The 15,702-nt window shown below is 47.5% G+C and overlaps 1 protein-coding gene across 14 annotated transcripts in view; it reads left to right on the top strand.

The window, feature by feature from the left end:
- LOC139582722 (otoferlin-like) overlaps window positions 1–15,702 on the top strand; it is a 137,133-nt gene that overhangs the window by 99,891 nt on the left and 21,540 nt on the right. For 10 of the 14 annotated variants that reach the window (XM_071412977.1, XM_071412983.1, XM_071412984.1 and 7 more), the window contains 12 exons: window positions 112–220; window positions 394–592; window positions 967–1,087; window positions 1,207–1,307; window positions 1,437–1,527; window positions 1,677–1,793; window positions 2,110–2,262; window positions 2,487–2,679; window positions 9,553–9,677; window positions 9,905–10,039; window positions 11,040–11,201; window positions 14,625–14,696. In XM_071412977.1, coding sequence (XP_071269078.1) covers window positions 112–220; window positions 394–592; window positions 967–1,087; window positions 1,207–1,307; window positions 1,437–1,527; window positions 1,677–1,793; window positions 2,110–2,262; window positions 2,487–2,679; window positions 9,553–9,677; window positions 9,905–10,039; window positions 11,040–11,201; window positions 14,625–14,696 — 1,578 coding nt within the window. The remainder of the gene's footprint in view (window positions 1–111; window positions 221–393; window positions 593–966; window positions 1,088–1,206; window positions 1,308–1,436; window positions 1,528–1,676; window positions 1,794–2,109; window positions 2,263–2,486; window positions 2,680–9,552; window positions 9,678–9,904; window positions 10,040–11,039; window positions 11,202–14,624; window positions 14,697–15,702) is intronic. The other 4 variants (XM_071412992.1, XM_071412985.1, XM_071412989.1 and 1 more) reach the window with 1 other exon arrangement.

Raw genomic sequence — 15,702 nt, 5'->3', positions numbered from 1 at the left:
TTTGTTTATTCTGCATTCTGTGTGTTTGAGAAATTGTAATTAAAGCAGGTTTGGTTCTACCGCTTATCTGTATTCTGTTGTTAATCTTGTCTTCTTTATTCTGTCGTTCAGAGTGCCACAGGGAAAATAGAGGAATTCTTCCTATTTGGTTCCTTCCTGGAGGCCACCATGATTGACAGGAAGATCGGCGATAAGCCAATCAGCTTCGAGGTCACAATAGGTAAGTAGTACACTTGGGGGGTATACAGTAATAACTTAACAGACTCAGTTATCATTAGTATTGGACAAAAAAGGTACTCAATGATTTGTGTGTTTGGCATGTAAATAATGCAAACAAAAACACAACAATACAATTCTACTATTCTCGCTACTTTTCACATTTCCTTCTCCCAGGTAACTACGGCAACCAGATAGACGGAGTGAGCAAGCCCACCGCAGCTAAGAAGAAGAAGAAGAAAGAGGGAGGAGGAGAGAGTGATGAGGAAGAGTCAGAGCTGATCCAGCAGAACTCCAGTGAGGACGAGGCGGATGATGATGGGGACCTGGTGTCTGTGTCCTCCACCCCTCCCATGAAACCTGTCATCACAGACAGGTCAGAGGACAGGGGTTCAAGGGTCAGGATCAGGGGTGGTGGGTCAAGTTTGTCAGTTCCTCCTGGGTCACGTCTAAAGCAGGGGTTCTGGCTAGAAATATTGTTTTGCTTATGACATGTAACAACAAAACAAGTCTGGGAACCACTTGGTCTAGCTCTTCCATATTCATAGATCACAATGTAGCCTATACAGCTATGTGTAGGCTACATAAAATAATGGAGATAAAAGAATAGCATGGTACAACGCATATTGCATATTGAAAAAATTTAAATATGAAAGAAATCTGTTACCATTGGTCTTATTCTCTGAGGGACTCTGATAATGTCAACACTCATCCTATCGATTATACACCTTTTTTTTGTGCCAACCTCAGGAACTACTTCCACCTGCCCTACTTTGAGAAGAAGCCATGTATCTACATCAAGAGCTGGTGGCAGGACCAGAGGAGACGACTCTACAACTCCAACATCATGGATAAGATCGCTGACAAAATGGTCAGTAACTATTCATGTTAAATGTGCACCAGCAGGATAATAATTAGATTAACCCCAATAAACTCAAGGCATTTCTGGATCTGATACACTTGTTTGTGTTTGTGGGTTGTGTCCGACAGGAGGAGGGTCTGAATGACGTGCAGGAGGTCATTAAGACAGAGAAGGCCTATCCAGAGCGCAGACTCCGAGGGGTGCTGGAGGAACTCAGCACTGGCTGCAAGTGAGCTAACATTACTGATACCACAGCCATAATCACTTCTGTAGATACAGTGACTGGACTGCCATAGCCAGAGACACAGTGTTGACAACTAAACATCTTCTGTAAGTGTCTCTGTGTTTTTACTTTCAGTCGTTTCGTCACTTTGGCCAACAAAGACCAGAACCAGGCAGGCAGAACTAAACTGGACAAAGAGAGACTCAAGTCCTGCATGAGAGAAATGGTACAGGGCTGCTCTGAGAGAGTGATGGAGAGAGTTGTTATGGTTATGAATCTATCCTTGTGTAGCAGAGCGTGGGAATGTTTATAATGTCATATCCTTCTCTGTAGGAGAGCATGGGAATGTTTATAATGTCATATCCTTCTCTGTAGGAGAGCATGGGGCAGCAGGCCAAGCTGATTCGCTCCCAGGTGAAGAGAAACACGGTTAGAGACAAATTGAAGATGGTTCAGAACTTCCTGCACAGGCTCCGTTTCCTTGCCGACGAGGTACAGTACAGATTCTGTTAAACTCAACTTTGTTTATAACACATTCTAGCTGCATTGACAGAGCAATTAGGCCTTATAGAGAGAGCACAGGCAACCTCCCAACAATGGATCTTAGCTCTCCATTATAAAACACTAGCATAGTCATACCACTGTGTAACAATAAACTGTACACTCATAAAATGTAATTCACCGATACAAGGGTGTGCATTCTTGTGTTTATCAATATCATTTATGTTATACAGATGCATTTCAGCCTGTATTGACTGCTGTGTGGGTGTCAATAAAACGTTGAACCTATATCCTCTGTGCCCTCCAGCCCCAGCACAGTATCCCAGACGTGTTTGTATGGATGATGAGTAACAACAAGCGTATCGCCTACGCCCGCATCCCCTCCAAAGACATCCTCTATTCCATCGTAGACGAGGAGACAGGCAAGGACTGTGGCAAGGTCAAAGCTGTCTTCCTCAGGGTACGTGACTTGAACCTTCTCGACTCTCTCTGCCCTCCACTTCTCCCTACCCTCATTGTTTTGTTTTATAACCCAAACAAACTGTTGAATGTCCATTTACCCTAGTGTTGCTGTTGTAGGTCTGTGGCCTTGTGTCTTTAGATCCCAAGCTAAGATTAAAATCTTTCTAAGGCTGATGAAAGTTATATACATCTATGACGTTACTGTAACGTTTGTGTCCCCAGCTGCCTGGTAAGAAGGGGTTTGGTCCAGCGGGTTGGACAGTGCAGGCTAAGATGGAGATGTACCTGTGGCTGGGCCTCAACAAACAGAGGAAGGACTTCCTGTCTGGCCTGCCCAACGGCTTTGAAGAGAACAAGGCTCCCAGGACAAGCCCCTGTTTGCAGTCTGTACCCCCCATCAGTCTGGTTTACAACAGTAAGTCTGGTCTAAAACAGTAAGTGTCTACAGTCTGTACACGCTGTCAGTCTGGTTTACAACAGTAAGTCTGTCTACAGTCTGTACCCCCCATCAGTCTGGTTTACAACAGTAAGTCTGGTCTATAACAGTAAGTCTGGTCTATAACAGTAAGTCTGTCTACAGTCTGTACCCCCCATCAGTCTGGTATATAACAGTAAGTCTAGTTTACAACAGTAAGTCTGTCTACAGTCTGTACACCCTGTCAGTCTGGTTTACAACAGTAAGTCTGGTCTTTAACAGTAAGTCTGTCTACAGTCTGTACCCCCATCAGTCTGGTCTATAACAGTAAGTCTGGTTTACAACAGTAAGTCTGTCTACAGTCTGTACACCCTGTCAGTCTGGTTTACAACAGTAAGTCTGGTCTATAACAGTAAGTCTGTCTACAGTCTGTACCCCCCGTCAGTCTGGTTTACAACAGTAAGTCTGGTCTATAACAGTACGTCTGTCTACAGTCTGTACCCCCCATCAGTCTGGTTTACAACAGTAAGTCTGTCTACAGTCTGTACCCCCCATCAGTCTGGTTTACAACAGTAAGTCTATCTACAGTCTGTACCCCCCGTCAGTCTGGTTTACAACAGTAAGTCTGGTCTATAACAGTACGTCTGTCTACAGTCTGTACCCCCCATCAGTCTGGTTTACAACAGTAAGTCTGTCTACAGTCTGTACCCCCCATCAGTCTGGATTACAACAGTAAGTCTGTCTACAGTCTGTACCCCCCATCAGTCTGGTTTACAACAGCAAGTCTGTATACAGTCTGTACCCCCCATCAGTCTGGTTTACAACAGTAAGTCTGTCTACAGTCTGTACCCCCCATCAGTCTGGTTTACAACAGTAAGTCTGTCTACAGTCTGTACCCCCCATCAGTCTGGATTACAACAATAAGTCTGTCTACAGTCTGTACCCCCCATCAGTCTGGTTTACAACAGTAAATCTGGTCTATAACAGTAAGTCTGTCTGCAGTCTGTACCCCCTGTCAGTCTGGTTTACAACAGTAAGTCTGTCTACAGTCTGTACCCCCCCATCAGTCTGGTTTACAACAGTAAATCTGGTCTATAACAGTAAGTCTGTCTACAGTCTGTACCCCCCATCAGTCTGGTTTACAACAGCAAGTCTGTATACAGTCTGTACCCCCCGTCAGTCTGGTTTACAACAGTAAGTCTGTCTACAGTCTGTAACCTCTATATACTGTTGCTATGGTGAGTGAGCAGCTGCTTTATAAGCTAGCTACGTTTTGTATTTACACACTCCATTACCTAGTCCCATTTATTGAAGTACGTACTCAAGTGTCAGGCTCACACCTGTGCATCTCTGTGTCCTCTCTCTGCTCTCCTGTGTATCTAAGTGTTGTTTAATCTCTGTGTCCTCTCTCTGCTCTGCTGTGTATCTGCGTGTTGTCTAATCTCTGTGTCCTCTCTCTGCTCTGCTGTGTATCTGCGTGTTGTCTAATCTCTGTGTCCTCTCTCTGCTCTGCTGTGTATCTGCGTGTTGTTTAATCTCTGTGTCCTCCCTCTGCTCTCCTGTGTATCTGAGTGTTGTCTAATCTCTGTGTCCTCTCTCTGCTCTGCTGTGTATCTGCGTGTTGTCTAATCTCTGTGTCCTCTCTCTGCTCTGCTGTGTATCTGAGTGTTGTTTCATCTCTGTGTCCTCTCTCTGCTCTGCTGTGTATCTGAGTGTTGTCTAATCTCTGTGTCCTCTCTCTGCTCTGCTGTGTATCTGAGTGTTGTCTAATCTCTGTGTCCTCTCTCTGCTCTCCTGTGTATCTGAGTGTTGTCTCATCACTGTATCCTCTCTCTGCTCTCCTGTGTATCTGAGTGTTGTCTCATCACTGTATCCTCTCTCTGCTCTCCTGTGTATCTGAGTGTTGTCTCATCACTGTATCCTCTCTCTGCTCTCCTGTGTATCTGAGTGTTGTCTAATCTCTGTGTCCTCTCTCTGCTCTCCTGTGTATCTGAGTGTTGTCTCATCACTGTATCCTCTCTCTGCTCTCCTGTGTATCTAAGTGTTGTTTAATCTCTGTGTCCTCTCTCTGCTCTGCTGTGTATCTGCGTGTTGTCTAATCTCTGTGTCCTCTCTCTGCTCTGCTGTGTATCTGCGTGTTGTCTAATCTCTGTGTCCTCTCTCTGCTCTGCTGTGTATCTGCGTGTTGTTTAATCTCTGTGTCCTCCCTCTGCTCTCCTGTGTATCTGAGTGTTGTCTAATCTCTGTGTCCTCTCTCTGCTCTGCTGTGTATCTGCGTGTTGTCTAATCTCTGTGTCCTCTCTCTGCTCTGCTGTGTATCTGAGTGTTGTTTAATCTCTGTGTCCTCTCTCTGCTCTGCTGTGTATCTGAGTGTTGTCTAATCTCTGTGTCCTCTCTCTGCTCTGCTGTGTATCTGAGTGTTGTCTAATCTCTGTGTCCTCTCTCTGCTCTCCTGTGTATCTGAGTGTTGTCTCATCACTGTATCCTCTCTCTGCTCTCCTGTGTATCTGAGTGTTGTCTCATCACTGTATCCTCTCTCTGCTCTCCTGTGTATCTGAGTGTTGTCTCATCACTGTATCCTCTCTCTGCTCTCCTGTGTATCTGAGTGTTGTCTAATCTCTGTGTCCTCTCTCTGCTCTCCTGTGTATCTGAGTGTTGTCTCATCACTGTATCCTCTCTCTGCTCTGCTGTGTATCTGAGTGTTGTCTCATCACTGTATCCTCTCTCTGCTCTCCTGTGTATCTGAGTGTTGTCTCATCACTGTATCCTCTCTCTGCTCTCCTGTGTATCTGAGTGTTGTCTCATCACTGTATCCTCTCTCTGCTCTCCTGTGTATCTGAGTGTTGTCTCATCACTGTATCCTCTCTCTGCTCTGCTGTGTATCTGAGTGTTGTCTCATCACTGTATCCTCTCTCTGCTCTCCTGTGTATCTGAGTGTTGTCTCATCACTGTATCCTCTCTCTGCTCTCCTGTGTATCTGAGTGTTGTCTCATCACTGTGTCCTCTCTCTGCTCTCCTGTGTATCTGAGTGTTGTCTCATCACTGTATCCTCTCTCTGCTCTGCTGTGTATCTGAGTGTTGTCTAATCTCTGTGTCCTCTCTCTGCTCTCCTGTGTATCTGAGTGTTGTCTCATCACTGTATCTTCTCTCTGCTCTCCTGTGTATCTGAGTGTTGTCTCATCACTGTGTCCTCTCTCTGCTCTCCTGTGTATCTGAGTGTTGTCTCATCACTGTATCCTCTCTCTGCTCTGCTGTGTATCTGAGTGTTGTCTCATCACTGTGTCCTCTCTCTGCTCTCCTGTGTATCTGAGTGTTGTCTCATCACTGTGTCCTCTCTCTGCTCTCCTGTGTATCTGAGTGTTGTCTCATCACTGTGTCCTCTCTCTGCTCTCCTGTGTATCTGAGTGTTGTCTAATCTCTGTGTCCTCTCTCTGCTCTGCTGTGTATCTGCGTGTTGTCTAATCTCTGTGTCCTCTCTCTGCTCTGCTGTGTATCTGCGTGTTGTTTAATCTCTGTGTCCTCCCTCTGCTCTCCTGTGTATCTGAGTGTTGTCTAATCTCTGTGTCCTCTCTCTGCTCTGCTGTGTATCTGCGTGTTGTCTAATCTCTGTGTCCTCTCTCTGCTCTGCTGTGTATCTGAGTGTTGTTTAATCTCTGTGTCCTCTCTCTGCTCTGCTGTGTATCTGAGTGTTGTCTAATCTCTGTGTCCTCTCTCTGCTCTGCTGTGTATCTGAGTGTTGTCTAATCTCTGTGTCCTCTCTCTGCTCTCCTGTGTATCTGAGTGTTGTCTCATCACTGTATCCTCTCTCTGCTCTCCTGTGTATCTGAGTGTTGTCTCATCACTGTATCCTCTCTCTGCTCTCCTGTGTATCTGAGTGTTGTCTCATCACTGTATCCTCTCTCTGCTCTCCTGTGTATCTGAGTGTTGTCTAATCTCTGTGTCCTCTCTCTGCTCTCCTGTGTATCTGAGTGTTGTCTCATCACTGTATCCTCTCTCTGCTCTGCTGTGTATCTGAGTGTTGTCTCATCACTGTATCCTCTCTCTGCTCTTCTGTGTATCTGAGTGTTGTCTCATCACTGTATCCTCTCTCTGCTCTCCTGTGTATCTGAGTGTTGTCTCATCACTGTATCCTCTCTCTGCTCTCCTGTGTATCTGAGTGTTGTCTCATCACTGTATCCTCTCTCTGCTCTGCTGTGTATCTGAGTGTTGTCTCATCACTGTATCCTCTCTCTGCTCTCCTGTGTATCTGAGTGTTGTCTCATCACTGTATCCTCTCTCTGCTCTCCTGTGTATCTGAGTGTTGTCTCATCACTGTGTCCTCTCTCTGCTCTCCTGTGTATCTGAGTGTTGTCTCATCACTGTATCCTCTCTCTGCTCTGCTGTGTATCTGAGTGTTGTCTAATCTCTGTGTCCTCTCTCTGCTCTCCTGTGTATCTGAGTGTTGTCTCATCACTGTATCCTCTCTCTGCTCTCCTGTGTATCTGAGTGTTGTCTCATCACTGTGTCCTCTCTCTGCTCTCCTGTGTATCTGAGTGTTGTCTCATCACTGTATCCTCTCTCTGCTCTGCTGTGTATCTGAGTGTTGTCTAATCTCTGTGTCCTCTCTCTGCTCTCCTGTGTATCTGAGTGTTGTCTCATCACTGTATCCTCTCTCTGCTCTGCTGTGTATCTGAGTGTTGTCTAATCTCTGTGTCCTCTCTCTGCTCTCCTGTGTATCTGAGTGTTGTCCCATCACTGTATCCTCTCTCTGCTCTGCTGTGTATCTGAGTGTTGTCTAATCACTGTATCCTCTCTCTGCTCTCCTGTGTATCTGAGTGTTGTCTCATCACTGTGTCCTCTCTCTGCTCTCCTGTGTATCTGAGTGTTGTCTCATCACTGTGTCCTCTCTCTGCTCTCCTGTGTATCTGAGTGTTGTCTAATCACTGTGTCCTCTCTCTGCTCTCCTGTGTATCTGAGTGTTGTCTCATCACTGTATCCTCTCTCTGCTCTCCTGTGTATCTGAGTGTTGTCTAATCTCTGTGTCCTCTCTCTGCTCTCCTGTGTATCTGAGTGTTGTCTCATCACTGTATCCTCTCTCTGCTCTCCTGTGTATCTGAGTGTTGTCTCATCACTGTATCCTCTCTCTGCTCTCCTGTGTATCTGAGTGTTGTCTCATCACTGTATCCTCTCTCTGCTCTCCTGTGTATCTGAGTGTTGTCTCATCACTGTATCCTCTCTCTGCTCTCCTGTGTATCTGAGTGTTGTCTCATCACTGTATCCTCTCTCTGCTCTCCTGTGTATCTGAGTGTTGTCTCATCACTGTATCCTCTCTCTGCTCTGCTGTGTATCTGAGTGTTGTCTAATCTCTGTGTCCTCTCTCTGCTCTCCTGTGTATCTGAGTGTTGTCTCATCACTGTATCCTCTCTCTGCTCTGCTGTGTATCTGAGTGTTGTCTAATCTCTGTGTCCTCTATCTGCTCTCCTGTGTATCTGAGTGTTGTCCCATCACTGTATCCTCTCTCTGCTCTGCTGTGTATTTGAGTGTTGTCTAATCACTGTATCCTCTCTCTGCTCTCCTGTGTATCTGAGTGTTGTCTCATCACTGTGTCCTCTCTCTGCTCTCCTGTGTATCTGAGTGTTGTCTCATCACTGTGTCCTCTCTCTGCTCTCCTGTGTATCTGAGTGTTGTCTAATCACTGTGTCCTCTCTCTGCTCTCCTGTGTATCTGAGTGTTGTCTCATCACTGTATCCTCTCTCTGCTCTCCTGTGTATCTGAGTGTTGTCTAATCTCTGTGTCCTCTCTCTGCTCTCCTGTGTATCTGAGTGTTGTCTCATCACTGTATCCTCTCTCTGCTCTCCTGTGTATCTGAGTGTTGTCTCATCACTGTATCCTCTCTCTGCTCTCCTGTGTATCTGAGTGTTGTCTCATCACTGTATCCTCTCTCTGCTCTCCTGTGTATCTGAGTGTTGTCTCATCACTGTATCCTCTCTCTGCTCTCCTGTGTATCTGAGTGTTGTCTCATCACTGTATCCTCTCTCTGCTCTGCTGTGTATCTGAGTGTTGTCTCATCACTGTATCCTCTCTCTGCTCTGCTGTGTATCTGAGTGTTGTCTCATCACTGTATCCTCTCTCTGCTCTGCTGTGTATCTGAGTGTTGTCTCATCACTGTATCCTCTCTCTGCTCTCCTGTGTATCTGAGTGTTGTCTCATCACTGTATCCTCTCTCTGCTCTCCTGTGTATCTGAGTGTTGTCTCATCACTGTATCCTCTCTCTGCTCTCCTGTGTATCTGAGTGTTGTCTCATCACTGTATCCTCTCTCTGCTCTCCTGTGTATCTGAGTGTTGTCTCATCACTGTATCCTCTCTCTGCTCTGCTGTGTATCTGAGTGTTGTCTCATCACTGTATCCTCTCTCTGCTCTGCTGTGTATCTGAGTGTTGTCTAATCTCTGTGTCCTCTCTCTGCTCTCCTGTGTATCTGAGTGTTGTCTCATCACTGTATCCTCTCTCTGCTCTGCAGTGTATCTGAGTGTTGTCTCATCACTGTATCCTCTCTCTGCTCTCCTGTGTATCTGAGTGTTGTCTCATCACTGTGTCCTCTCTCTGCTCTCCTGTGTATCTGAGTGTTGTCTCATCACTGTATCCTCTCTCTGCTCTCCTGTGTATCTGAGTGTTGTCTCATCTCTGTGTCCTCTCTCTGCTCTCCTGTGTATCTGAGTGTTGTCTCATCACTGTATCCTCTCTCTGCTCTGCAGTGTATCTGAGTGTTGTCTCATCACTGTATCCTCTCTCTGCTCTCCTGTGTATCTGAGTGTTGTCTCATCACTGTGTCCTCTCTCTGCTCTCCTGTGTATCTGAGTGTTGTCTCATCACTGTATCCTCTCTCTGCTCTGCAGTGAAGCAGGTGTTCCAGCTGAGGGCTCACATGTACCAGGCCAGGAGTCTGTTTGCTGCAGACAGCAGTGGCTTGTCAGACCCCTTTGCCAGGGTATTCTTCTCCACACATAGCCAGGTCACTGAGGTAAGATAGAGGGTGTATGTGTGTGTGTGCATGTGTGTGTGTGTGTATGAGTGTGTGTTTGTGTGTGTGTCAGTGTGTGTGTTTTTGTGCATATGCGTATGTGTGTTCTGAGTCAGTCTCTGCTCTACCTGGGCCTAGTAAGCCATGTGTGTGTGTGTGTGTTTGTTAATGTGTGTGTGTGTGCCTGCGTACGTGCGTGTCTGTTAATGTGTGTCCGTGTGTTTTAGGTCCTGAGTGAGACTCTGTGTCCTACGTGGGATCAGCTGCTGGTGTTTGATGATGTTGAGCTGTTCGGGGAGGCCGGCGAGCTACGAGACGACCCGCCTATCATTGTGGTAGAGGTCTACGACCAGGACACTGTGGTACGACCTGACGGAGAGAGAGTGAGAGTGAGAGTGAGAGTGAGGGTGAGGGTGAGAGTGAGAGTATGCGAGGGGGAGTGAGAGTGAGAGTGAGAGTGGGAGTGAGAGTGAGAGAGAGAGATCCATAGTGAAACTATTGTTTTGTGGGATTCAAAGGATACTAGGATACAAAGTACTGTGAGACTGGACTGGCCATTTTTGGAAAATGCCAGATGGGCTGGTCCATGTCTATCTCAGGTTTCTTTTCACAAAATTATTATTATTTGGCTGATAATGGGGGCATCAAGGAAAACATGGGCCGGTGTGGGGGCCTCAAGGGAAAATGGGCCGGTGTGATAGAAATGCCAGGGCTGATTTCTGGTCCCAGTCCGTCCCTGTCTGTGATCCAAACACTTTGTGTTTGTCCATATGTCCTTACTGTGTATCTCTTACTGTCTTAATTTACCATGTTCCTCCTGTTCCTGCTCATGTTGTGGATTATGCTGTTGGGGCTAAGTAGAGTGTGAAAGCTAGAAGACGGGCCTCTCCTGCTTTGGGCTTCTGTTTGCGTAGCAACGTAGCTAGTTAGCCAAGTCATGCAAGAGGCAGGACAGGCTATTTTACAGGGCATTCCCAAACTAGGTTTGCCATCTGTCCATGACGTAGCCATAAGCATGTTCCTCTTGTATTCCTCCAGTAGTGGTTGTAGACATGGTTGTGTTTGATAGCTGAAACAGTAGTTGATTGGTTGCAGTTGTTTGGTTGAAGTGTTTACTCTACCAGTCATGCATGCTTCTCATAAACTGATGGAACCAATAGGGATATGACCCCTGGTAGGACCTTTCAAATTCTGTTAGCCTTATGGTAGCTAGCAGGTTCTCTGAATAGTCCCCACTTTATACACCATTTTCAGTATTATGTCTGTATTACACTGGCCCCCAGTGGCCATGACAAGAAGTACACCCCATAAACTGGTTTCTAACTTTGGTTTTCTTTCTACGGTTGTCTCTGTGGCGTCCAGGGCAAGGCAGAGTTCATTGGTCGGACGTTTGCTAAGCCCATCACGAAGATGTGTGACGAGCACTACGGCCCCCCGAGGTTCCCCCCACAGCTAGAGTACTACCAGATCTACCGTGGTAACTCTACCGCCGGTGACCTACTGGCTGCCTTCGAGCTGCTGCAGGTCAGCTGATCACACACACTCGCACACATAGACACGTGGGCACACTGCAAGTACACACACACACACATCAGAAAAATACACGTATGCACATATACACACCAGGAACACGCACACCAGGAAACACGCACGCACACGCACGCGCACGCGCACACACACACACACACACACACACACACACACACACACACACACACACACACACACACACACACACACACACACACACACACACACACACACTAGGAACTAAATAACATGCCAGGAACACACTAAGAGCATGCCATTCACATACATGGAAAGAGTTTAAAAATACACACCGACGCACAGGAAGTTATTAGACAAATGGATCACGTGGAGAATGACTCTCAACAGATTTACCAAATATGCAACTGCTGAACAGTTGTGCACGGTGACAAGCTGATTCCTCAGCAAATCTAGAAAAGAAGGGTCTCTCTTTCTCTCTCTCTCTGTGTTTGCTTCTCTTCATCTGTCGGTTATTAATTTCCATTTCATCCTAATTGTCCGTCCACAATTTTCTTCTTCCTCCATGCCTCTTATCTCCATCTTCATCCATGTCTCTCCTCTCCTTCTTCTTCCATGCCTCTCCTCCTCTTCTTCCTCCATGCCTCTCCTCTCCTTCTTCTTCCATGCCTCTCCTCTCCTTCTTCCTCCATGCCTCTCCTCCTCTCCTTCCTCCATGCCTCTCCACTTCTTCTTCCTCCATGCCTCTCATATGCTTCCTCCTCCATGCCGCTCTTCTCCTTCTTCCATCCTCTCCTCTCCTTCTTCCTCTATGCCTCCCCTCTCCTTCCTCCTCCATGCCTTCCACTCCTTCTTCTCTCCTCTCCTCTCCTTCCTCCTCAATGCCTCTCCTCTCCTTCTTCCATCCTCTCCTCATCTTCCTCCTCCATGCCTCCTCTTCTTCTCTCCATGCCTTTCCTCTCCTTCTTCTCTCCTCTCCTTCTTCCATCCTCTCCTCTCCTTTCTCCTTCATGCCTCTCCTCTTATTCCTCCTCCATGCCTATCCTCTCCTTCTTCCTCCATGCCTCTCCTCCTCTTCTTCCTCCATGCCTCTCCTCTCCTTCTTTCTCCATGCCTCTCCTCTCTTTCTTCTTCCATGCCTCTCCTCCTCTTCTTCCTCCATGCCTTTCCTCCTCTTCTTCCTCCATGCCTCTCATCTCCTTCTTCATCCATGTCTCTCCTCTCCTTCTTTTTCCATGCCTCTTCTCTCCTTCTTCTTCCATGCCTCTCCTCTCCTTCTTCCTCCATGCCTCTCCTCCTCTCCTTCCTCAATGCCTCTCCTCTTCTTCTTCCATGCCTCTCCTCCTCTTCTTCTTCCATGCCTCTCCTCCTCTTCTTCCTCCATGCCTCCTTTTCTTATTCCTCCATGCCTCTCCTCTCCTTCTTCTCCATGCCTCTCCTCTCCTTCTTCTTCCATGCCTCTCTTCTTATTCCACCATGCCTCTCCTCTTCTTCTTCCTCCATGCCTCTCCTCTCCTTCTTCTCCATGCCTCTCCTCTCCTTCTTCTTCCATGCCTCTCTTCTTATTCCTCCATGCCTCTCCTCTCCTTCTTCCTCCATGCCTCTCCTCTCATTCTTCCTCCATAACTCTCCTCTCATTCTTCCTCCATGCCCCTCTTCCCTTCGTCCTCCAGGCCTCTCCTCTCCTTCTTCGTCCAGGCCTCTCCTCCTCTTCTTCCTCCATGCGTCTCCTCCTCTTCTTCCTCCAATGCCTCTCCTCTTCTTCCTCCTCCATGCCTATCCTCTCCTTCTTTCTCCATGCCTCTCCTCTCCTTCTTCCATCCATGTCTCTCCTCTCCTTCTTCCTCCATGCCTCTCCTCCTCTTCTTCCTCCATGCCTCTCCTCTCCTTCTTCATCCATGTCTCTCCTCTCCTTCTTCCTCCATGCCTCTCCTCCTCTTCTTCCTCCATGCCTCTCCTCTCCTTCTTCATCCATGTCTCTCCTCTCCTTCTTCCTCCATGCCTCTCCTCCTCTTCTTCCTCCATGCCTCTCCTCTCCTTCTTTCTCCATGCCTCTCCTCTCTTTCTTCTTCCATGCCTCTCCTCCTCTTCTTCCTCCATGCCTCTCCTCTCCTTCTTCTTCCATGCCTCTTCTCTCCTTCTTCCATGCCTCTTCTCTCCTTCTTCCATGCCTCTCCTCTCCTTCTTCCTCCATGCCTCTCCTCTCCTTCTTCCTCCATGCCTCTCCTCCTCTTCTTCCTCCATGCCTCTCCTCTCCTTCTTCTTCCATGCCTCTCCTCTTCTTCTTCTTCCATGCCTCTCCTCTCCTTCTTCCTCCATGCCTCTCCTCTCCTTCTTCCTCCATGCCTCTCCTCCTCTTCTTCCTCCATGCCTCTCCTCTCCTTCTTCTTCCATGCCTCTTCTCTCCTTCTTCTTCCATGCCTCTCCTCTTATTTCTCCATGCCTCTCCTCTCCTTCTTCTCCATGCCTCACCTCTCCTTCCTCCATGCCTCTCCTCTTCTTCTTCCTCCATGCCTCTCCTCTCCTTCTTCTTCCATGCCTCTCCTCTCTTTCTTCCTCCATGCCTCTCCTCTCCTTCTTCTTCCATGCCTCTCCTCCTCTTCCTCCATGCCTCTCCTCCTCTTCTTCCTCCATGCCTCTCCTCTTCTTCCTCCATGCCTCTCCTCTTCTTCCTCCATGCCTCTCCTCCTCTTCCTCCATGCCTCTCCTCCTCTTCTTCCTCCATGCCTCTCCTCTTCTTCCTCCATGCCTCTCCTCTCCTTCCTCCATTCCTCTCCTCTTCTTCTTCCTCCATGCCTCTCCTCTTCTTCTTCCTCCATGCCTCTCATATACTTCTTCTTCCATGCCGCTCCTCTCCTTCTTCCATCCTCTCCTCTCCTTTTTCCTCTATGCCTCCCCTCTCCTTCCTCCTCCATGCCTTTCCACTCCTTCTTCTCTCCTCTCCTCTCCTTCCTCCTCCATGCCTCTCCTCTCCTTCTTCCATCCTCTCCTCTCCTTTCTCCTTCATGCCTCTCCTCTTATTCCTCCTCCATGCCTCTCCTCTCCTTATTCCTCCATGGCTCTCCTCTTATTCCTCCTCCATGCCTATCCTCTCCTTCTATCTCCATGCCTCTCCTCTTCTTCCTCCTCCATGCCTATCCTCTCCTTCGTTCTCCATGCCTATCCTCTTCTTCCTCCTCCATGCCTCTCCTCTCCTTTCTCCTTGCCTCTCCTCTTCTTCTTCCTAGATGCCTCTCCTCTTCTTCCTTCTCCATGCCTCTCCTCTCCTTCTTCCTCCTTGCTTCTCCTATCCTTCTTCCATCCTCTCCTTATCACCCTGTGGTACCCTGACTCCCCTTCCTTCTCTTTTCTCCCTCCTTCCTTCACTGGACCCCCACCCTACTCCCCCCTACCTCCTGCCCTCCACCTTACATACTCCTGTACCCTGTTCCCACTCTGCAGATTCCCTATGACGATGAGGAGATCAGGAGGGCTCTGATTGCTGTCCATGACTTTGCTGTTCCTCAGATTAAGGTGCTCTTTTCACTCTTCTGTCCCTCCCTCTATGGTCACTCTCTGGTCAGTCTAACTCTATGGTATCTCTGGTCAGTCTAACTCTATGGTCTCTCTGGTCAGTCTAACTCTATGGTCTCTCTGGTCAGTCTAACTCTATGGTCTAACTCTATGGTCAGTTTAACTCTATGGTCTAACTCTATGGTCAGTTTAACTCTATGGTCTCTCTCGTCAGTCTAACTCTATGGTCTCCCTGGTCAGTCTAACTCTATGGTCACTCTGGTAAGTTTAACTCTATGGTCGCTCTCGTCATTCTAACTCTATGGTCTCCCTGGTCAGTCTAACTCTATGGTCTCTCTGGTCAGCCTAACTCTATGGTCTAACTCTCTGGTCAGTTTAACTCTATGGTCTCTCTCGTCATTCTAACTCTATGGTCTCCCTGGTCAGTCTAACTCTATGGTCTCTATGGTCTCTCTGGTCAGTCTAACTCTATGGTCTCTCTGGTCAGTCTAACTCTATGGTCTCTCTGGTCAGTCTAACTCTATGGTCTCTCTGATCGGTCTAACTCTATGGTCTCTCTGGTCAGTCTAACTCTATGGTCTCTCTGATCAGTCTAACTCTATGGTCTCTCTCGTCAGTCTAACTCTATGGTCACTCTGGTCAGTCTAACTCTATGGTCTCTCTGATCAGTCTAACTCTATGGTCTCTCTGGTCAGTCTAACTCTATGGTCTCTCTGGCCAGTCTAACTCTATGGTCTCTCTGGTCAGTCTAACTCTATGGTCACTCTGATCAGTCTAACTCTATGGTCAGTTTAACTCTATGGTCTCTCTCGTCAATCTAACTCTATGGTCTCTCTGGCCAGTCTAACTCTATGGTCTCTCTGGTCAGTCTAACTCTATGGTCAGTTTAACTCTATGGTCTCTCTGGTCAGTCTAACTCTATGGTCTCTCTGATCAGTCTAACTCTATGGTCTCTCTGGTCAGTCTAACTCTATGGTCTCTCTGGCCAGTCTAACTCTATGGTCAC

The sequence above is a fragment of the Salvelinus alpinus genome, chromosome 8 (assembly GCF_045679555.1).
Source record: "Salvelinus alpinus chromosome 8, SLU_Salpinus.1, whole genome shotgun sequence".
Classification (NCBI taxonomy): Eukaryota; Metazoa; Chordata; class Actinopteri; order Salmoniformes; family Salmonidae; genus Salvelinus; species Salvelinus alpinus.
This window is presented reverse-complemented; position numbering and strand designations above follow the sequence as displayed.